This window comes from Acanthochromis polyacanthus, chromosome 2, assembly GCF_021347895.1.
Source record: "Acanthochromis polyacanthus isolate Apoly-LR-REF ecotype Palm Island chromosome 2, KAUST_Apoly_ChrSc, whole genome shotgun sequence".
In the NCBI taxonomy this organism is placed as follows: Eukaryota; Metazoa; Chordata; class Actinopteri; family Pomacentridae; genus Acanthochromis; species Acanthochromis polyacanthus.
The window spans coordinates 21,785,449-21,809,824 of record NC_067114.1 but is presented as its reverse complement, the minus strand read 5'-3'; the positions used below and the strand labels follow the sequence as shown (position 1 = coordinate 21,809,824).

Genomic DNA, 24,376 nt, shown 5'->3' with positions numbered 1-24,376 from the left:
CAACCGGTTCCCATATTCCCTGTGGTGGACCACATGAGGTCTTTGGCGCTATTAGTGCAGGAGAAATGTGAGACTCCTGCTGTAAATGTCTCGGAAATATACACACGGCTGGTTCGTCTTAAACTATTACAACTGTTTGGTTGTTGATGCCATCCATCCAAAACTTTTCAAGATGTAAAAAGGCAGTGGCATGTCGGTGACATTTCACCTTCCTGCTCTGGAGACACCGTGCAGAGACTGTGTGTGTGTTTGTGTGTGTGCGCACACCTGTGGAGAATGAATGATGAGGCATCAAGAGCACAAACGCACACAGATACAATGCACACGTACCTTCACACAGGCACATAAGGGAGGAGACGAAGAAGAAGCCGGGTGGAGAAGCAAATTTATTTGTGCATATAGTTTTTATGCCGGTTGCCATTGGATTTACAGGTCAGAATGGAATGTGGCCCAATGAAAGGTACTCTGATCCGTCCACCAGGTTGACGGTTTTATTGGAGGAGCTCTGTATGGCACAGGGCATCTTTTATAAGGTTGTGAGGAACCCACCGGCGGCCTTCACAAAATCATTAAAACGTGAGACGTCAATGAATATCACTTGCTTGCCAGTTTCCTGTGATGCCTCAGTCAGCTCTGAAAGCATCATTTGTTAAAACCTGTTCTTTAGAATATCCTGCAAATACCTGGTGATTCAGTTTGATGGGTTTTATTCTTGTTTGTTGTTTCTTATCAGGTTATAAGTCTCCCAGGCCAATTTATTGGTCCGGGGCTAATTTCAATCATGAATTCGAACTGTTAAAAATTTGAGGTCTTAAATACTTTCCCTCACTGGAGTCATGTAGATTTAAAAACAAACAAACAAACAAAAACCCCACCGCTTCCTAACCTTCTCAAAAAGCTCTATGCTGAGTGATTAGAGAAGAACAGATCAGGTTATTCTGAAGTTAGACATCAAAGTAAATGAAAAGCACACGGTCACAGCTTGCTGTGTGTTCCTGCATCTACTTATCAGTCTGTTTTCTTGTGTTGTGTTTCACAGAGGCGGAGGCTACTGCAGGAGTTGGGAGACCAGAAGATCCCCTTTCTGGGACCCTCAGATCGGGGCTTTCAGCAACTGGTCAGTCACCTCGACTTAAAGGAAATGCCAGTGATCTCTAGATGTTTTCTTTAGAGCACCTACAAACATGTTTTGCCTGATGTTATCTGCTCTTCTTCACCTTAATTAGCTCAGAAGGAAATGTGTTTGAAAAATCAGATGAATTTGAATTTGAATTTAGGAATGTTTTATGACAATATTATGTTATTATGTCATGATAAGAATGAATTGTGTTTCCTAGTGGGACTCTAGTTACTCTGGCCTGGTGTTGAGGAGGTCATGCTCACTGCCTACTGAGCTCCATGGACGGGTACAAGCGGCTCTGCTCACCCTCAGGAGGAAAGGCTGCCTCCTGAAGGATCTGGTTCGCGTCCGTGACCGAGATGTGTTCACCGCCGTGTCACGAGCCCTGCTGGGTGAGCCGGGCCACACCTATCGCTATCTGGACACACGGCTCTTTGCCATCCCCTGGCACAGCGAGGATGTTGAAGTCAAAGGACAAAACTGTTGTGACCCTGATTTGAGAGCGGCTTGCAAAGCGTTATGGGAGCTTAACACCTTCTTCTGCTCTGACGTGTCTCAGCTGAAGGAAGGAGACAGGCTAACACAATGTGTGAAGGGAGAGGCAGAGGCCAAACAAGGTGAAGAGGGAGACACAGAGTCTAAACACAGTGAAGACTCCAAGAATAGTGAAGGAGGGGACTCAGAGTCCCGACAAAGTGAGGAGGGAGACACAGAGTCTAAGCACAGCGAGGAGTGGGACATTGAGTCGAAACACAGCGAAGAAGGCTGCTCTGGGTCCAAGCAAGAAGGGGAATGGGAGACTGAGTTCAGACACAGCAGTGAGGAGGGAGAGTCCTCCCAGGTCAAACCAAGTGAAACCAGTGTTGCAGCAGGTTCAGAACACAGTGAAGGAAAATGTCCCAGCTGGGCAGCCAAAGCCCTCAGTGGCTCAGAGACTGAACCTGTGCGACTAGGAGCCCAGGAGAAGCCTGTGGCCCAACTAAAGCACAGCCTGTCAGATCACCACATTCAGGACAAGGAGGAATACGCAGGTGGGCAGGGCTGTTCTCAGCCCAGTCCTCCACCGGCATGCACTGGTCCAGTCAAGTTCAATGTCACTTTACTCAACTACATGGACCCAGCAGCGATGAGCCAACTCAAAGAAGAGCCATACTATGGCATGGGGAAAATGGCAGTAGGCTGGCATCACGATGAGAATCTGATCACTCATTCGCCAGTGGCTGTTTACAGCTATACCTGTCATGATGACAAAGGTAAGGGTCAAAGCTAAAATGGCATACTGGTCAAAACTATGCTAAATGGAGTGAACTATTGAAGACAGATTTAACACTTCAGAGGCTTTTTATTTAACACATATCACTTTAATCCCAATATATCATGCTAATCTTTGCCATTTTGGTTCTGAAATTAGGATTCCCTTTTCTCTTTCACTTCAGTATCCATCCCATCAACTTATCTCAGTCCCTTTATGGTGGATCAGATGCAGCTAACCTTGTGTATTGTGGCCCTACAGCAGCACTGTAGCAGCTGTAGACATGGCCTCTGGTGAGGCAGCCATCAGATCCATCTATGTGATAGTGTCAGAGTATTATCAAATGTCATCACCAGTTCGCTGCTGACAGCCTTATCACCGGCTGTGCGTTGGGAGATCACAGACATTTGGATCGGAGCTCTTAACATGCTCAGTGGCGTAGTTTAACAAACAGGCCTTATCACACACACCGCATCTCATCTAAATCATTTCCCCAAGAAATGATCGATGTGCAATTATCTGATATGGAATAATGAGCCCTGCTTTGATAAGTGTTCCTAGACTGTACTGTATGGATAATAGGATGTCCCCTAATTACAGAATGCTCACTCTTTCGAGTGCTGATAGTATTTGCTGATTGGGTTGATGGAGAATCTCTGTGAGGTTTCTGGAAGATATGCAAAACAAGCTATAAAGGATAGTACTGACATCAATTTTTAACATTTAAAATATTAGTACGTGCCTTACAAAGTTCCATATAATTTTTATGTCTTCTCGTTTTCCATTTCAAACATTGCATATCACACAATACAAAGCAAAATAGTTTTTTATTGTATAAATAATGCAATACTAATAATATACCCCTTTTCTGTCAAATTAAAATTGTAAATTTCAAAGTAAAATCTAGTTTCCCTTGTACAGCCACTCAATACACCATTCCCTGCACAATCCAAGGTTTAGATGAGAACAAAGCATGATTTCCTATTGTGGACGGGGCTAAAGGTGCAGCTGCGGTTCAGCAAAGATACTGTACCACACAGGTGCAGTGCCAACTGCTCTGACGTCCCAACACACTTTACAGCTGTGCTTTCTGCATTGGAAACACCTGCTGCAGAGGTCTGCTTTAATGATTTGTTCTAGGTCATTTCAACTCTGACCCTGTGAACACAGGCTTCAAACACTACAGCATAACACCTTGCTGTGCTTAGCAGCTATGTCTTTTCTAGTTCTGAGTGACCCCACAGCTCCAGACTTTAGAGAGGAAAGTCTGATCAGCGCTCCACAGAGCTATGTTCCAGTGGTTAGCTCTGAGGACTCCCAGAACCAGGCTAACAAAATTCTTACTTTGACGACTGTTGCTGAGGCCTGCAGACAGAAACACAGCATGTTAGATAGTTTAGATGTACAGAGGCTAGATGTTTTTCATGACACCTGCTTCCTTTGAGATGTTTTTTTTTTTATTTCAGCAGCCTCACCTTGTTTTTTTTTTGGCTCAACAAAAGAGGTGTAGAATTGTGTTTTTCCCAGCTGCACTGATCCAAAGGAATCTGCCACGACCGAGTGTTTTCCGGCACAGAGGATGATCTTCCACCATTCCTGAGGCCTTGGGGAGTGCTGTCATTAGCTGGCTCTCAGAGCACAATGGCTCAAAATTAAGTTACTATTTATCCGTGCTGAGCAAAGGAAAAGGCAGCTGCGGGGCAGAGAGGCCCAGAAAGACTTTAGTATTGATTTTGCTGAAGGGTGTTGGCCAGCCAAGCCAAATCTTGTTTTCTTAGTATGCCATGTAAGAATGGAAAGGGAGAGAAGTACAGGGGAGGTGGTTACAGTGAATGGGTCCAGAAACAGGAATATCAGAGGATACATACTGTCCAATAACACACTCTCACACACTCACTAAACAACATCAGGGGCTTTTATCCAACTATTTCCTCTTGCACAGCATAATTATAGCTTAAAGATCCTGTGCTAACAGCCAATATGACCACAGCAACACGTATCATCTTTGCTCGACTGCTAAGTGATTCTTGCTTTCTGGAGACAAAGGCTTACATCTTACATCCACTGTTTGCTTGATATTGATTTAATCATTGCACTCCTTACTTTTAACTCGCTAATCCTATATTTAATTTCATTTGAATCTTTTTTCTGGCTCCATCTTTGGTGGTATATGGTCATTGCTATAATGTTTTTACTGCATCACCTGGAAACGCTTACAGATGTAAAGAAAACTAAACTGTCATTGTTTTACAAAGCCGTTGTTATAACATAATACACATTAATTTCCTTAACAATGTGAGACATTTCTGGTTAAGCAAGGTTGCAGTTTCACACTCAGTTTGAATCACACTGTCTACCCAAAGCCCAAAATGTAAATATGAATGTATATATGTAAAATGCAAATGTTTGAGTGAGCTGGGCTGTGTATGACTGACAGGTGAGAGCAGTGAGGGAGGCAGTGCTGAGAAGGCATGCTGGAGAATTGGGCTCAAAGTAGCCTGGGACATCCACACACCTGGCCTGACACTGCCGCTGGAGTCTGGAGACTGCTATTACATGAGAGGTACTAAAGTTTCTCTATAAACACACGCACAGAAATACACACATGCACATGTAAACATGTTGCTCACACAACTTCGCCACATTCACCACCGTGTCTGGCTGAGGAGGGAGGAACACTTTCATTGCCGTGTGTTTTAGTGTGTCTTGTACTTCGTCCCAAATGACCCATGCCAGCAGGATGCACTTCACTCTCACTTTCATGCTCTGTCCTCCTCCTCTAATTCTCTCTGCAGGAGAAACAGAGCTGAGTCATGTGTGTGTGCGAGAGAGAGGTTACTTGGCCTGAACACGGCGCTTTAAGGTTCCATGAAATTGTGTGCATTAGAGAGGTTAGGCAAACCAAATGTTATTTTTTGAAGTCCTGTGACCCGTTGCTGACTATGTCTCTATGGGGAGAACAGACAGCAAGCCACAGGGGTGTAAATCATAGCTTAATGCTTTTGGCTGCAGCAGACACCTCCACCCTCCTCTTTTCGGTCCCATGGGTCCTTCCAAGCTTTCTCATATTTTCTGAGTGCAAGGACATTTATCCACATCACAGCAGAAGCTTGTGTTCAGATGTACAAGAAGTTAGGACCCCTGGTTGGATGGATGGGGGATTTATTATTTTTAAAAGGCACTCTGCTTTCATAAGTATATAAGGATAGACATAAAGTGCAATCTTGTGTTGGTCCTGTCTTCATCAGTTTGATGAATTACTCTGCTTTTTTTAAAAATCTTACACGGTGTAAATGTAATTTGTCACTTAAGCTAGCCATAATAAATAATGTTACTGATGTAGATCTAAATAGACTTTGAAGAAACAAATACTTATTGAGAAATAAAAGACATGTCATAGCTTTATACATTTATCACTGTTTATTTAGCCCCTGTTTACATACCAGCACAGGCGTATTTCTTTCTTTTCTACATTTTTCTACAATATGGTTTGTCTAATGTTACTACTAACTCCAGACCCATGGCACATGCAGAGAGAGACACACCTCTTCTGATTTTCGCTACCTTTTTGACTTAAGCTGCCTCTACATTTGTGTCAAAAAGGCAGCCTTACATTTCAAACAGCCTAAACGTTTCCTGTGTTCGTGTAGAAATCAGTATATCAAATACATTTCCACATTTCTCATTTTCTGTATTGTCCCATTCTATCTGTTAGCTACCGGCATACTTGTATGTGATAAAAATGTATCTGTATTTATTTCAATGATAAGACATGCTTTCTTGTGATTTAAAAAAAACAGCATTTTGATTCCCTCAAGGGCAAATATCCATCTGGTATACAGTAACATATGGCTTTACTATTTTTTTTATGAAGACGCTGAACCCCGTACTTGTGCACTGAGTAAATGTCAAAATCAGAGATACAATTCTGATGTATTACATACAGTGCAAAGATTTACAGCAGCTTTTGGCTTTTGGAATTTTTGAGACAGTGGGAATATAACTGATGTGATCTACAGGCCTCTATGAAATAGGTTTCAGAGGACCAGTGATATTTTCTGTTGTTGTCAGTATTTCTTCAATCAGTGTTTCACATTCTACTCTATCATAAGTTAAGTCATTGTAAAAAGTAACAAAGTGAATTTCTCAGAAGGAAAGGTTAGCTGATAGGTACTCCCAATGTACACTATTCAGCATTACCCTTGTATTTAACATTGTAGCTGTATATTCTGACATGCGTTGGCATTTGCAACTTCATTCAGATTCTCTCTGGGTTAAATTGGTAAATATATGCTTGTGGTTTGTTAGAGTTAAGCAAAACCTGAATCAAAAGTGACTGCTTTCTGGATTATTTGGCATGACTGAAGTAGATGAGGAATTTCAGATTTTTTGCTATCTAAAAATGTGTAAATTTCAAATACCGGGCTTTGCAGAAGTTCTGTTACACTCGGTTTCATGATCTTTAGAGACGTTTACATGTCGGAGTGAAAAATTCCATTAAACAAACTGAAAGTTCTACCTCATAGGCAGGTGTCATTAATACAAATTTGTTCTCCGGTGAAGTTGTATCAAGATGGAAGTCAAAAGAGTTGAGATATCTGCTCTCCTTCGTGCTGGCCACAAGAAGTCTGACATAGCCAAACAGCTGAACATCAGCCAGATGACCGTCCACTGAGTCTTTCAGGTCTTCACCATGGTGAAGACCTGAAAGACTCTGGTGAAGACCTGAAAGATCTTCACCATTCTTGAGCCTCTCCGCAACTCTGTGGACGGTAGTAGTAGTAGTTTAAACTATATGCATTCATTCATACAAAGTCAGCCACAACAATAAAAACCACTGACAGATGAAGTGCATAGCATTGATCATCACATTACAATGCAGTGTTCTGCTGGTAAACCTTGGGTCCCGTCAATTACATGCATGATATTTTTCGGCATGTACTGCCCACCTAAACTTCGTTGCAGACCAGACACGTGTTTGAAATTCATAGGCACTTCTGTGCTAACTGGAGGGGCCTCCTACAGCAGGACAATTCATCTCACCACACCTCAAAAACTGCTTAAGAATAGCTTGAGGAACACAAGAAAGGGCCCAAGGCGCAGACAAAGACTACAAAATCCCATCATACATTGACGGGATGCACTGAAACAAACTTGATCCACGGATGCCCCACCCCACCACCCACAGGATCCAAGTGGTCCACTATCAATGTGCAACTCTCAAACAATACAAGACATCCCCAGAGTTCATGTTTTGACAGCAAAACCTGCACAGTATTAGGCAGGTGGTTTGAATGTTTAGGTTGATCAGTGTATCTACTTCTGTAAGCTTTAATCATCTTCAGCCCCTTTCAGACTTGTACTCCCTTCTGTTAATCTGATGACATCTAAATATGCCTACTTAATGTCTGAATAAATTCCCTGGTGTCTTTTTCTGTAAAAGTTAAGGCAGTCGTCATAGGTCGGACGTACTAATACTTCTTTATCGCTTGCAACATGCCACAAATCTAGTCAGCATACAGTCACATTAATGAATCAACAAAATCAGTGTAGTTTGAATTGTGTAAAGTGATCTGGGGAAGGCTCCACATTTCTGCACCAATACTGGTCCAACAACATCACAGGGGGCAAAAGACACTATGCAAAAACAATCACAAAACACTTTCCTCCTTCACTTCGCCCTACAATTTCACATCGATTACAAACTGAGATGTCCCCGACAGAATTTTATCAGTTGTTTGTGTTGCGTTTGTTACTTTCAGCTGTTTGTGGGAGTGTTTCCTCTGAGTTTATTGAAAACCTGCAGCATCAAACAGCAGAAAGAACCATGTAAGTGACTCCAAAATTAGTGAATTTTGCACATTTACAAAGCAGTAACATGAGTCATTCCATGTCAATTCAACAAATGCTTGTTGCACCACTTTCTCAGATCCTCCCAAAAAATTTTTTGGGCTTTATTTGGGTAATTTTATGAACAAATGCAAAGTATTATGGTTATAAACATACAGTATAAGCAGTAATGATCTAATCTAATACCCATAGTCAGTCCAAACTTAATCCTCGCCTATGATTTTAGGGTTTTAAACTACTAAAAAAAGCAATTTATACTCCTTTTACATGGTCAGAATTTTTTCCCCTTCCAAAACTTTTACCCTTCTGGTGAGAAAAGTATAGAAATGAATGAAAATAAAAAAATACTGGACTGTGGAATTTCCCAAAATATCCTTATTATTTCATGGGCGACTTTATTTTGGGTTTTTCATGCCTCTATTTTAGGACTTATTCTTGTGAAAAGACATTGAAAGAATGAATTTTCTTCTTTACTAATGAAAGTTGCATAAGGTAAAAGTTTTAAAACATTAAAATAAAGCTTATTTATTGATTTATAGGCTGTTGAACTCAGGTGTAGACCCAAAATAGCCTAACTTTAGGCATTAAAAAGTGCATGTGGGATACATGGTACGCGGTTCAAATTTTTTTTGGAGGAACTAGTATGTGTGAACTTACTTTCATATTTGTTTCTTGTGCCAAAGATGAGCAACTGCTGAATCAATTTACTATATATTTTGATCCTCGTTTTTGTTTTTAGGAACCATTTACATGACCAACTAAAGATGAAAGATGAATCTGAAGCATCAGCATCGTAGTATAAGTTACAAAGGGCATATCTGAAGTTAATTATTATATAGACATTGTTTTTTCTTTCATACAGTAACTGAATAAGAAGAAATGGCATCACTCCCAGACTGCATTCTCAGGACAGCCTCGGTATCGTATTTGACTTATCAGCTGAATTTGAAGATTTGCAAGTGAAATTCATGCACCCAAAAGGTCCCAGCAAGAAGTTCACATGGCCTAGAAAGGATGACGTAGTGTGGGTGCCTACAGCCCACATCCTCTGTCCAATCACTGCTCCTTCAACACGCCGTGGTGGACAGTACCACATATCTGGTGCAGATGATGGCCTGATTTCAGAGAAATTCAAGCAGTTCAAAGGACAGAAATAGTGGTGTGATAAGTTGGGGACAAATTACATGTTTTACATGGGACCTAAGGCAATATAACTCATTTTAACTGCAATATATTAGTTAGAATTCCTAAAAAAACGCCTATAAAACATAGTGCATTTCTTGGTTAAATTGGCCATGAAGGATTCAAGAAACAATGTTGATACTTCAGATATCAATTATTCGGATGTTTATTGTTATACAGACAAAGTTTCATGTTTCTACTCCATGTCCCACATTGGTTTCTGTGCCAATATATGTATGGTGTTTTTCAGTCTGTTTCATAAATAGGCATCGTTTTGAGGTCTAAGGAGACTAGCTAGCTCTTGGATATTTTTAGGTTAGAGAGAACTTTTAAGGTACTTTGAGATTTTTATAACATATGAACCTTGTTACTTATTAAAATTTGTGAAAAAAATGCCTAAATTCTTGAAAAATGCCATTTTCGCCAAATTTTTAAATTGCCCTGTACCACAGAGAAATGGGTATATTCATTCCAAATTTTTTTTCCTGCTCTATTGTTAAGGTGTTTGAACCCTTCAGATCACTTGTAAGTCTATATCATCAGTCAGTTCCCAGTATTATCTTCCTAAATCAAGCCTTTCTACCTAAAATATCAATTTCCGAGTGGAAAAATAGGGATTTAAATATTTTATAACTTAGCAAATAGCAATCATATGATGTTAAAACTTTGCAAGTAATCTATTCTTATGTTGGGATAGTTAAAAAAAAAGTTTGGAGATGATCAGAGGAGGTCATGCAACAAAATTTCCTCAGATTTGTTGAAATGAGATGGAATGACTCACATAGCATTGATTACTTTCTATTATACTGTAAATTAACCCCAACATGGAGACAGGATCGAGCAGGCTCTAACAGTAAATCACACTGTGCACTTTCTTTCACTTCAGACACATAAGGTGTCACTGATAGTCACAGCTTATCAGCTGCAGTTAAATCATTTGTTACAAAGCAGCCATCCTCAGGTTGAGTCCTGAGCTCCGTGACAGATGTAGAGATATTTTTATTTTAGTGTTGGTAAAAGTATAATATCATCGCATGTGTACAGATGTTTCCATGTTAAAGAAATCTTAAACTAGGTTGCACACTGACAGTGGACATGCTGATATACTTAGAAGTATATCATGTGAAGTTAAATATTTAAATTTATTTAAACAGCTTCAAAAAGCTGAAAACATCCACTCATCATCTAACAGATAACCGGACATTGTACACTTTGATAAGATTACCTCTCTACTGTGCATATATAATGTTGGAGTGGCTATAGTAGCTTTCAAATAGACCACTACCAATAAGGAAAAGGAAGGTTTTAATGAATTCCTGACGTTGACTCTTTGAAGATGCTATGTTTTCATCTGAGAGCAGCAATGTCTGTACCTAATATTCAGCTTGACAGGGCTTGAAGCCGACCTCCTTTAGCTGGATGAGATTTACAATAGAACAGTCAGTTTCAGGCCAGCCATGATAATAGAGTGATGGGCTGTTGTGCAGACCATTCTAATGGGACTTGACTGTCGCGGATCAGTGGGGATTTATGCTCCACTTGGTGAGTACGCCCTTGAGAGGCCAACTGCTCCACAACGATAGCAGCTCACACAGTCCTCGGCCGTCTGTCGCTTTGTTGGTCTACCTGAATTAAATACTTGGCACAAAGCACAAACATATGCACTCACCTATAAATTTGCAGAACTCGCATGCGCAAAAATACACATTCTCACACAAGCAAAGAATGCAGTTTATTGAGGGGCAGCTATGGCCCCCCTTTTCCATCGTAAGTACACACATGTACACAGAGACAGCAGCCACCACTAAACCAAGTGTTAAAATATATTGTACCAGTGTTTTAGTGACATACACCGTATGATAAGTAGTTTTGTGGTATTAAAAGGAAACTACAATGGTGTATAACCACAGACACCATAATGTATTTTCAGCACCATTTGTCGGCGGCTAGCCCTTTTGAACTGCTAATGTCTTGAGCTGCTGGAGGCAAATTGAATCACCATCATTTCCACCCAAATGGAATTTCAGTGGTTAAAAAGAACAATGCAAGTCTTGACACCGGGCCTGTTCAATAATCAGATTTCCAGCTCCCAATGCACAGGGGGACTGGAGAAAGGAGTTGACCCAATATATTTAAAAGCCTGCTTCCTGGAAAAGGAGGACAAGTGGCAGCAGGCACAGGGGTTGAAAGAAAGATAAATATTTATTACAGTTATCGAGTTTGCCTCTACTCCCTCCTGATCCCACTGACGCATCAGACGCGCCAAGAAAAGAGCAGATTGATGGAGATAATTTGTTATTGGATATAAACAGTTTTAAAGACGCAGAGTAATTCTGCCCAGAGACCTAATCCTTCACAATCTCATCAGGGTGAAGAAAACACCGGCAAGTTGTTTTGTTTGTCACCATCTTTTTTTTCCTCCCACCAAACAATAATATCTTCCTCCCAAAGCATTTGGCTGTTTGACTTTCAAATCACAGGCATTAGCCGGTGTACTCTTGCTCAAGGCGGGTGTAAATATGCACATGTGCTGTGAATGACAGCTCTGTCATGGCTAAATTAATTATTGGTATGAGGCAAATAATGGCAGGGCTGAGAAACATCTATACACACAAAGAAACACATGGAGGGATACACAGGAAACAGCAGTAAGGCCTCTTTGTAAAGCTTGTGTGATATTGGACAAATGTTTGTTGGTATGGCTCTTCCATCTTGACAGATTGAGCGCGATCTGGTTTTGTTTGGTAATTAAAATTATGGTACAATGCTGCTCATTCTATTTGATTCGGTGCTGGACCAAGCCCAATCTGTCTGAGAGTACAAGATGATTTAGTTGTCATGTTCCTTCACTCCGTACTTTTCATCTGTTTTTCTGTCGTCATCTCTTCCTTTCATTTTATAGTCTCTTCTATTCATTATTATAGTTAATAAAACCCACAGAATAAACATGAGATCTCTTCTTTGCTGATTTCAGCTCTTGTTTACTCTTATATGCTGCTCTTTTGATGACTCTTGGTGACATCGTTAGCATGTTCTGACAGTTTGCTCTTCGCTGTATTTACCAGATGACCTGAACAGCACCCACCAGCACTGTGTCCTAGCTGGAGACGCTGCACGCTTCAGCTCCACACACAGAGTGGCTGAGGTGAGAAGTCAGCGGGACTAAAAGGGAAAATATTGTGTTTGGAATTTGTTATGAGAATGCTTTATAGCGTGCCAACAGTCTCCTTTGGGCCCAGTCAGGATTGCTGCCATACTGTTTTATCGACAGACTGTAAAAAAGGTTCAAGAAGACAGTATTGTCATCTTACAAACCATTGATATCATTTATTGAGAAATAACCATGAAAAATGAATGGCCTTTGCATATAAGCTTTTATCATTTACATTAAAACAACATGCAGTTTAAATATATAAAAAACTAGCATAAAAATGTACTTATATAAATATACTTAAAATTGTTAATATGCAGAGTACAGTTTTATTTTGAAAAAAACAAATGAGATGCTACCTTCAGGATCAGGAGGGCTGGTCATCAAGACCTCTTCTGTCTGGTTACAGTTTTTACATGTTTGTAGCTTCATATAAAAAACATTAAACTTGTGTTTTGGGCTGTGTATGTAACAGTTGGTCTGTCTCATTTCTATCAGTGTTCCAGTGGTACTCTGACCTACATCCAGTCACGGTGCCAAGAGGCTCTGTCCAACCTGCACACTGACCCCGAGACGGGCTCCTACAGCCTGCTGGCCCTGCTGCCGACAACGCTACAGAACTGTGAGGAGATTCACAATGAGGTGGGGACGTGGTGATTTGTGTACACATGCATGTGAATGCTCATGTATGCATACGTGGGCATGCATATTTTACTTTTGTCTGATTTTATTTGTGCATTTGCATAACACTTGCTTCAATGGCTCAGTGAAGCTGGTTCAGATGTTAATGTTTAAATTTTATGCAGTTATGCACCAGACCTGAATCAAACTGGTCCGAACAGCATGTGCAAAGGTTTGTTTTTAGCCTTCCCAGAGAATCAGATAAGTGAGGATGGCCACACAGAATATGCACCAAAAGAGTTTTGGCAATAGCGTGCCAGTCTTAGAAAGTTTTAAGTCTGTGGTCATGAACCTCCCTGACACTATCTGAATGGCCCTGATGCTGTAATCCTCACCCATCTGGTACTGCAAAGAGGTTAAAAAGAACTAAGAACCATCTGCAAATATGATGCAATTTCATGTGGACAGCATCACAGCAACTGTTGTGGAATACAAAGAGAACATTCTGTATGAATACCATGGATAAATATCGAATTAAGGAATTGAATGTCTCAGCAAGCATGCATTTGTCCTTATTGCATTGTATGGATTTACATACTTGCAAAGTCCAGTGCACATGCATTTAGCCCCTTGGATGACCTTGTGTTCTTTGGTGGGTCTGTCGTGTAACAAAGATATAATACTCCTTCCAAGTAATGCTACCGACAACCGAAGTATGACTTAGGATTTAAATAATCAAATTTACAAACAATACAGCATTCCCACAATTACATTGATAAAATTTTGGTGATTGAAAGTCTGCTTTATAGACTAATTGTGGTAACTGATGAGCAAAAGCATGTGCTATATGGAGTCAATCCTGGCTTGATTCCATTTCCTCTGCATCATGAGAATTCGAGACCAGACTGGGAATATTCTGATAGCAGGTTAAAGCTCTGTAAATGGCAGAATGGGAGCTTGCCAACTTCCCACCTTCTACTTACCTTGTTGTTTCTACTTGGGGAAATGCCTACAATATGAAATCCAGGTTGTTCTCATTTGTCCTGCCCTGTGATGGATCGTAAGGCAATAGCCTCTCCATATGTTTTCTAAAGATGGAGTCATGCCCCTCTCCCCTTCCTAACCCCTTTTCATACTGAACAATGAATGATGCTGGCTCGGGGTATTGAGGGATGGAGTGAGGTCAAAAAAGAGGAACAGTGAGGGGCTGTCTGCAGAGCCACCAGCCTCTTGTGTTAGCTTGCCGCAGGCCAACAGTTAATATCGCTCTTCACCTCTCCCCCTTTACACCCCTGGGCCCAAAGTGCACATCCTAGCCTACGCTAGCACCCAGGCCCCTCAGCAGGACGCCATGACAGATGAGTCTGACGTAAGGTTGTTTAAAGGTTGTAGACAATATTAATTATTCAGCAGTGCCAAACAATGGGGCTGTCTGTGTCAGGAGAACTGCTGCGCTAGTTGAGCTAGCAACACCTGCTAGTTTGCCGCATAGCGCCACAGGATTACCAAGCATACGCCCCCACCAGGAGGGCAAGGCAGGTTTATTTAGGAAAACAGGGGCCTATTTATAAAAGAGCAGGTGTGCGTGTATGTACTTGTGAGTGTTTAAGTGAAGGGGAGTAGCTCTCGGGGGCTCAAGCCTACCCTACCTGGCACTCGCAATGATCGATGTGGCCATTTGTTTGGAGTTGCCCACGAGAGCAGAACACCCACTTAAATGATGTATTGTTGGTGGAGTTATTTATGATGGCGGCCCACTTTGGCGCTTGGTGGGTGCATATTGCGCAGGTCGTGTTTGACATGGACGACCGAGGAGTGAACAAGCCTGAGACAAGCAGGCAGCCTGACCTGAGCAGTGCCTTATGGGCCTTTCCTTAAAAAGTGCTAAACAGTGAGCCAGCACCGGCTGACATTCCATGGATATTGTACAATGTGGTGCAGTGGGTGGGGGGGAATGGAGGCTGACGTTTATCAGAGAATGTAGGCGGGGTCTGACGGGGATGAAGCAGAGCGTCTGCCATCTGAGCGTCAGTGTTTTGCGAATGGGGCGGGATGTTGCGTTGAAGTAGGCATTGATGGGACACAGAGACAGAAAAACTGAAGTTCCCACCTGTTTGTTAAGCATGGGTCCCACTCTCTGTCTCCTTTTAATCTTCCCTCCTGTCTTGGGTTGGTGGGGGTAGTCTAACATAGCATCGCCACACGGCCCCCGTGTGCATGTTTGGCTTTGAAATGCTAATCCCAGACGCAAATGTCTTGTCTCATTTAAAGCCACTGTGTCACTTCCCAGGTGGGTGTGTGACAGAGTGCCCTGAGGGACCCCCTCTAATGATGCTAGTCCCCCCACAGTAAATATTGAAGGGAGGGATGAGGTTTTCCCACATGTTCTGGCACAAAGTAAACTGTGTGGAAGCAGGTGTGTGTGACCTTCCAATGTCCTGTTTTCCAGGCCAGAATGTCTCCCCAGGCTCGCAGGTCTTTGCCTGGCTTTGAAACACCTTTCCTGAGGGGCTTACAGTGGCAGCATCATTGTAATCTTATAAATAACTTCTCAAAACACAGTTTTGTTAGTAGAGCGATGCAGCGTGTAGTTTGTTCTTTTTTATTCCTGCTGTATTTACCACTTTTATTACCCTTTAACACTGCTTTTAATTCATGCAAGGCAGTTTTATTGTTCATCCAGCAGGTTTATTTTTGGAGTTCTTTAATTTCTCGGCACCTTGTACGTTTGTTTTGAAAATGCTATACAAATTTTAAAAAAAAGCAATAATGTTCCATAAGCGAGTGTGTTTCACCTGTTCTGAATTCTGCACAATTATGATTTACCCTTTAGCATTTACTGCAGGTGTTTTTGAAGATTTAATTAATTAATTCAACTGTTATTTAATGATGTTATTTACAAAAACATTAAGAAGCTTTTCTCCAGGGGCAGCGGAGACAGAATAAACACTTTTATCAACATCTATGGTCTGAAGAAAAAAGGGAAGGGTTTAAACGCTACTGGTTTGTGGATGTAGGTAGAAATTGAAATGTATACAATAATCTGTGCATGTACATTATAACCTAGCTTGTGTATGACCACTCAGGCAAGTGTGTGATGAGTGTGAATTCCATGCCTGGTCACTCACAGAAAGCTTGGGGCCCCAGTTATCCTGGCTGATGTGTGAGGAGGCCAGGAAAGGCAAACAGAGGACGGCAGAGGGGGATCGATCACATTCTCATCAGCTCTCACCTCGGGGCCCCGGCCCGGAAATTGATTGGACCCGCTCAGGGAATACCGTGAAGGTGTGGAGAAAAAAATGCACCTCATTAAATGGGAAAAAAGGGGGCTACTTGGCTTTAACTCCAGAGTTGCCGTGGTGGGCGGCCAGTCGACTAATGTGAGGCTAATGTGTAGTTAGTGTGTCCATCACCTGGAGAGATGACAGCGACTGCCGCAGGGGAGTCACCAGCTCCCCTCTCGCTCCCCCACGTCATCTCAGTGAAAAACTAGGCCTAACAACCGGTCTCTCTTTCGCACATACTTTCGATCTGTCTGCCTGGATAGGTGGCATTTAGTCAGAGTTCCCCGCTTGGTAACTCTCAGCTGGGTGGCCAGACTCCAAATGCCACATAGCCGGCACTCCTCAGTCGCTTTAGATGGCCTGCTTTGTGGCTGCCTCTGGCCTGCACAGCGGGGGCAGGCAGCCATGTCAGCTCAAAGTGGAGACACAGGTTGGTTTCTTCTCACTAAAGGACAGGCAGACAATCAGAGAGATAGAAGGAGGGACAGACTGAGAGAAAAGGATGTCCGATATCGGCTGTCGTGGCTTTGTTGTGTGTTTGAGCTGTAGTGATCGAAGGGGAGTGGATTTGGAGTGTGTTGAAGGGACCATAAAGGATGACATTTCTTTGAAAGGTGGGTTGTATGGAGTGACTGAGAGGCTGCTGAGCAGTGCCACTGGCTGTGTATTCTCCCTGACATGCCCCAGTCCTTGCATGTCATCCCTGCTGTGATCAGAGCCTTTTGGAAGTAAATGGCAGGATGATTCTGTGCACAGCTTCTACCCCAGACAGACCTCACTCAAGTTGTTTGTGTAAATGATTCTTGTTCTCTGTTGTTTTTGGGGTGCTGGATGGTGGGTGATTTGAATCATATTACAGTGCAATGACCTCAAGAAAATGTCAACAATTGTAGCATAACATTGTAGTCGTAGTGTTTTGATTTATTTTGTTTGATTTATAAAGAAAGCATCATTGTAGCAGGACTTGATTAAAGTTTATAATTACATAAATTTTTAGTTTTCAGTATTAAAAAACCCCCAATGCAACCACTCGGAAAATATCTTTGCAATGTTACACCCGCTAACCTCCACACCTCCAGCCTACCAGTATGTTAATGCTGCATCCACTAGCAATAATATGGGTTCCCTCAGAGTTGAGTTAGTGTCTTTCAGATGTATCCCATAAAATGCATCGTCCGACCATGTTGGATATCTAAAATGTTTATTGGTGTTCTTGCTGCACTCCGATGCAGGGCAACAAAAAAAAATCTAAGAAAAAGTTGTGCTAAACAAAAGAAGAAGCTTGAGAGGAAAGTTCAAACCCTAAATCCTTTCTGCCCTCTGTACAGTTAGCCAGTCACAGTTTGAAGTGAGGGTAAATGTCAGACTTTAGTTTTCAGAAAGGTATAGACATGATCAGGCACAACCCTAATGAATCCAATATCAGAAAAGTGTGGGGAGAAGACTGTCCTCAAATTATCTGACCACCTGAAAAATGACCTCTTAAGCTTGAAGGTAGACTTGCTGGTTTAGTAACAAAGAGCCTACCTTTCTTCTACAAATTACCTTCATACATAAACAACTTAATTTCACTGGCTAATATATTTTGAGGCCAAACTTAATGACAAGATCATATTTGGAGGCCATTTTTTGTTCCCATACAGGGTTGTTAATGTTCTTTCACTGTAAAACATAGTTCTCTGGAGGAGGTTAAGGCGGATGCCATGCTAACAAACCTCAATCCAAGAAGTGATTTGTTTGTGAGTGAACATTATCACAGACCTAGGACTCCACTCATAGCAGAGGCATCTCTCAGTCGCAGCTTCCTTGAGCTCGAGGAACACGACAACGAGCTCAAAGCATCGATTCTGCTTCCAAACTCCTCACATCCTGAGCTGATTTATATGCAAGAACAAGGCCAATTCATTCAATAAAAACAAGGGACACCTTCAAAGGCCCAGTGTCCAGGCCTAAGGAGGACCTTTGACGCACCAGGTAGATGGTTTTAGTGTTGTGACTGAAGGGGACGACTGGCTCACGCAAATCCCTTGTTCTGAATGCACTAATATGTCCAAAATGCATCAGTGAAACAAAAAGGAAATACTCACATAAAAGAGAAATTACCTTTTTCATTTCATAAGACCTCTTAGACAGTATTAATGTGCTCAAGTCTTGTTGCGACTGTTTGTGAGTTTACGGCTCTGAAAGGGCTCTGCTGTATACGTCGACTAATGCTCTGTTAGAAGAACAATAAACAAAATAGTTTTGAGAAAAGGAACAATAGCTCTCTCCGTCCCATTTGATATGCGACTCTTTTGTATGCAGCTACATTTTGTGTTGTACAGTTGTCTGCGTCAAAATGAAACGGAGTGTGCATTGTTTTGGGTGGATGATGCTTTGTAGGACGTTTTGGGGGAGGGCAACTCGCAGCGTACCACGTTTACGTTGGCGGCAACTGGGGCAATCTTTGACACACACACACACACACTCACGTTGGCAATTGTGCGCGGCGACATTAACAAAGCTGCTCACACACTTATGCAGACAGATACACACCGGGGCGCAAACACACTGACACATATACAGCACAGGTACAAACGCACAAACATGCAGGGAGAAAGACACACTTAGAAATAGATAGGCTACACCTGGCTACGTGAAGCATCCTTGCGAGGATTAAATCAGCACTTCAAAAGAGCAGGAAACAAAAACACTCCCAGCGGAGGAGAGGGGAGCGGCTCGGCAGCCGAGACTGTCATCTCCAGACGGAGCCGGAGAGGAGGGGAAGGAGGGAAGAGAAAGAGGAGAGAAGGAAGAAGGCGGAGTTTTCAGGTGTGCTGACTGGAAGGTGTGTGTGTGTGTGTGTGTGTGAGCAGACATATGCATTTTCGTGTGTGTGTGAATGTATTGTTTGCGTGAGTGTGGTTTCTAAAGGGTGTGCTTGTACTTTCAGAGATGACCGATGTTTTCCATTTGTGGTGGGACTATTTTTCATTCATGTAATGAAAATGTGTCTTTACTGCTTTGATTTTTTTTCCCGAATGCTCGTAAAAATGTCTCAGTGTACTTTGAAATTATTTTATAAGATGCAAAGTATGCAACAATTCAAAGCAAATGTATGTTTGTGGGGGAAAATGTATTATTTTTTGTCCCAAAATCATACTCAATTTAATTTCTCACAGGAAACAGAGACATTTTGAGGTATTTTTTGCAGGCGTTTATTTTCCATTTTTACTACAAATAGAAATGTATTTGGACAGAAAAAGGAAAACACTGTATATTTAAGTACTTTAAATGCACTTTCATAAAAATGTACCTTTTGAAACGACAAGTAAAACAACAAAAAGGATATTTTTTACAGGAAGATATCGATTGTATACACACACACACACACACACACACACACACACACACACACTGGTATTACTAGTTATTTACTTTTAGCTGAGAGGCAACTTTGGAATAAAACTAAAGCCAAAAAGCTATTCTAATTATTATGTACGACTACAATTTTCCTTGTGTACATGTTTTGAATGATAATTCCATAATTTACACAATATATAAAAACATTTTGCTAAGAGTTTTTTTTTCTACTTTTTTCCTTTTCTTACATTGGATGAAACTTTGGGTGAATTCTCCCTATAAACTTGGATCTTTCTTCTGTGTGTGTGTGTGTGCAGGTGGAGTTCGAGTGGCTGCGACAGTACTGGTTTCAGGGCCAGCGCTACGCCCGCTTCTGCAGCTGGTGGACCAGACCGATGGAGCAGCTGGAGAAGGACTGGAGGCTCATGGAGACCATGGTAAGACAGCTCAGACACAGTCTCACTGTCTGCTTCCTCAGGCTGTGTAGTTTACTGGATATGGTAGCGACTCACTCGTGACTTTACTAATTCTTTAGCGGGTAAATAAAATGTATTTCCTTTTCATTTTTCAGGCCCTTCCTTTTTCTCCTGAGGTTCAGTTTCACAGTCTAAAGCCTGTGGAAATTCCTTTTCTAGAAAATAAGAAACATTTGGACGTAGTTTTAATTAGCACGTAAAACCCATTTAAATATGGGAATATATGTAGAAAAATAAATATTTTTTACTTATATTTATTAATATTAAAAAATGTAGAAAAATATGTATATCACAGCATCATTATTACAACACTAATACCTAGTTGATAATAGCAATAATAAAAAATAATAGCAATAATAAATACCACACCATTTCCCAAAAATAAAAGGACTTCCATGGCTGCTGTGGTGACTCTGTCTTGTAATTATAAGGATTTTCACCTTTCAAAGTGCTCAACATGCCTCCGCTTGTGCTTCTTACACAAACTACACCAGTGATCTGCTGTCCAATAACGCTCTCCACGAGGGAGGGCGTGTTTAAAATTACATGATGGATTGTCTAAGTTCTCTCCACGCTACGTTATTAAGCATGTGTCATGTGTTTAATCGTAGCCTCACTGAAGTTTTATTGGAGAGAAACGTGGGCACGCAGCTATTAGTTAGACACCACTGTAAAGGAATCACTTAGTAACGTCAGACTCATAATTAAGTCACCTTAGTCACAGCTCTGTTTGGTGCACATGTGCCGCAGACACACTCATTGTAGATGTGCGGCATGCAAACACACACAGATACACGCGTGGTGTCGCGTTCTCTCTCCCCCCTCAGGTTCTACACTGTCCCTCTCGCATAGCTGGATTTCAAAGAGTGTGTGTCCGTGTGTGTGTGTCGGTGTGTTTGTGTGTGTCTGACACCAGACACCAGAAGCAGCAGGGGGCACTCTTGTATCACTGTAGCAGCAGCAGAGGGAACGAAAGAGCCGTGCTCCTCTTTTCCTCTCCGCTCCCTCTCTCTCTGTCTCCTGCATGTCTCTCACCCACTTCTGCTGTCTCTGGGAGCTCTCTGTCTCTGTCAGTGTCGAGCGCTGAGCAGTAATCACATCTAATGCTCAGGCGGGGATAAAGACAGGGGCTGGAGGAGAACAGTGCCGCTGCTACCGATGCTGCTCAGCTCCACTCATAGTCTCCCCCCCCCCACACCTCTCTCTCCCACAGTTGAACAGCCTGGCAGAGGGTGGGTGGGTGGGTGAGGGAGGTGAGTAGACAGGGGCTAAACTCATCTCGAGCTCCACCTCCGGGCCCAGATGAAGTGTGTGATTTGGACCTGTATTTAGAAAAGGGCATCAGTGAAATGTGAGGTCTTTCTCGCTCTGCGTTGCTGTGTCTCCGTCTCTCTCTAATGGGCAGGCAAACCATGTCCACAGCACATCCTTATGTGTGTGTCCAAATGTGGAATTTTTTTTTTTTGTGTGTGTATGTCATGCAGTGAGAACATTAGGAGCATCAGACTTTATCCAAGCAGCAAATAAAATATGAGCTTTTTTCAAAAAAAAAAAAAAAAGAAAGAAAAGAAACAATATATAATCTGTATATAATATATATGCGACAATAAAATTGTTTGCAGTATTTTTGTAATTTTGCCTCACAAATTACACTGATGTGTTGTTTTTTTAGAACATTAATTTCACAGATTAAATTCTTTGGCAGAAAATTTAATTAATCATAATGTCAAATCGCACAAAAGCACGTATGTCTTCTGCAGAAATGCATATCGAACTTATGCAAAAATAATACAGTGGTGAGCGCACAAAGGCAATGATTCACTATTGTGATGAAAGACAACATTATTGCTCTTGCCAGCAATATTTACATACATGCATCGACCTCTGATATGCTGATGAAAAGCACTTTATAGATGTGACTTATAGATTTTCCTTTTGGAGGTTTTCATAGCTGTGGCTTTTCTGCAGTTAGATTAAAACACATTTCTCTAAATTACTTTGAGTTATTTAAATTATGTGGCTTCCTCCCCACATTCCTTTATTGCATATATTTTACATTTTGAAGCCGGCAATTGACAGCGCGCTGTAATTTAGTGAAATACAAGTGACCTACTGTGTGCAGACGCTGTTTGCTATTTATTTACTTAGATTTTTCGGTTCGCCTGCAGAGTATATTTTAATACAGCATTATTTTTTTGTCAAATTTGATATCACCACGGGTATTTTAAAATAACAAATATATGTCTCTTTAAATAGGTTTTATAAAATGACTCTGTGTTGTTTTATGCACTGTGCTCTAGCAATAAAGCAGACTATTGTTTTATCCAGCTAAAATAGCAATACAAACAGCCAGCCTTCCTCCCTTTATTGTCATATTTAGCACACAGGGTTGTGGGGATGCGCTGCGCTATGTATGCGTTTGTTAGTCTGTATGAAGAATATTGCAATATGGGGGGGGGACTAGCTCCTGTTTATGGATACTGTCTCTCCCTGGGGCTCCCTCTCTGCTCCTCAGCCTGTTGTCATGCAAATGCTCATCCTTCCATTTGAATGACATTCTGATAAAATACATAAATAAATAAATAAATAAATAAAGAGCCGAAACAAAACAAGTCCACTTGCGTGCTTCGCCTCCTCTTGGCCCTGAATTCATGTGATTCCTTGATAGAAAACAAACAGCCAGGCTCCTGAATAATCTTCAAGTGTGGCAATATGTATCTGAATGTACAGCAAAACTATAATGTGTGTGTGTGTGTGTGTGTGTGCGCAGAAGGGGGGTATGTAAGGTAAAGGTTGTTTCTGGGGGGTGAAAGAAGAGCATTAACTTAAAGGTTTTACATTCCCCTGTGATCCACGGTGCTGAAGTCCGTTTAGACCTGCTTGGCTCGCGGCCTTGTGTTCCCACAGGACTCTGCTATCATGGCTATCATACAATAGTGACATTTCCTTAAACTAGCAACAATGAATAGCTTCCGCCTGAGTGACAATAGACAGAGAGTCTTGGCTTTATGCAGAATATTTTAAATACCGGTGTGGTATTTTTTTATCTTTCCTCTTTTCACTGTGGGGGAGCAGCGACAGCGAGCCCATGTGCACATCTCCCTCTATTTTTTTTTCTCTCCCCTGTCCTGTGTGTGTGTGTGTGTGTGTTTTTGTGTGTATGTGTGAGCCATTGATGTTAATGTATGCACTCGGCATGACTTTAATTGATTTAGCAGCTCTGCTTGCACAGTACAGCTTTTTCCCTAATTTGTCACTTTCCTGACTTCTGTGGCTGCTCATCTCACAACTTCAAAAGCCACCGGATGCAAAGAGATTTCAATGCACGCCATCTTCTACTCTCTCTCCCTCTCTCTCTCTCTTTATGCTCTTTCTTTCTCTTGTTCTCTCCCTCTCTCGCTCCCGCTATCTCGCCACATCTCTTTCTCACACTTTCTCCCTCATTTGACAGGAGAACGAGCCTTGTAGATGGCAATCTTTTCAACACATATCAAGGAAATTAATCTACTTTCATAATAAATGGGATCCACTCAGTTGAATACATTTGTATACTTCAAGATGTACAAAACAGGAAGTGGTATCGGGGCCACGTCTTCCTCTACTCCATTCACCCAGCCTGTCAGTCCCTGTTTTCCGACGGTTTGGTCACACACATGTACGTATATACTTATACACGCTCTCTCTCTCTCTCTCTCTTTTTTCTTTTTCCTCCCTGTGTGACAAAAATTTGCTTCCTCTGATTTATAATGGAGGCTTGGCTTTTGTGTGCACGTGTGTGTGTGTGTGTGTGCAGAGATGCGCTCGGTGACCATTTCATCTTCTCCCCTCGCTGTAATAACAGTCTTCGGAAACAATCTGGGGCTGCTGAGGAGGGTAGCGCCGCAATCACACACAGCCTGGCCCGGTCGCCATCAGTAGCTGATTAGGTTATTGAGCAAAGAGTAGGGATGGGGGGGGGGGGGGGGGGGGGGGGTAGTGAGCTGTAGGGAGAGTCTGTAGAGTCAGAAACAGAGAACGGAGGAGGGGAGACAGAAAAAGAGAGAGAGAGAGAGAGAGATAGGTTGTGCGTTGGGGGGGGTGGAGGGTCAATGTAAATGT

General features: G+C 41.8%; 1 protein-coding gene across 1 annotated transcript in view; it reads left to right on the top strand.

Moving 5' to 3' along the window:
• fto (FTO alpha-ketoglutarate dependent dioxygenase) overlaps window positions 1–24,376 on the top strand; it is a 120,169-nt gene that overhangs the window by 19,274 nt on the left and 76,519 nt on the right. Inside the window, exons 2-7 of the mRNA XM_022194983.2 lie at window positions 1,040–1,117; window positions 1,338–2,373; window positions 4,810–4,935; window positions 12,470–12,549; window positions 13,054–13,197; window positions 20,120–20,239. Coding sequence (XP_022050675.2) covers window positions 1,040–1,117; window positions 1,338–2,373; window positions 4,810–4,935; window positions 12,470–12,549; window positions 13,054–13,197; window positions 20,120–20,239 — 1,584 coding nt within the window. The remainder of the gene's footprint in view (window positions 1–1,039; window positions 1,118–1,337; window positions 2,374–4,809; window positions 4,936–12,469; window positions 12,550–13,053; window positions 13,198–20,119; window positions 20,240–24,376) is intronic.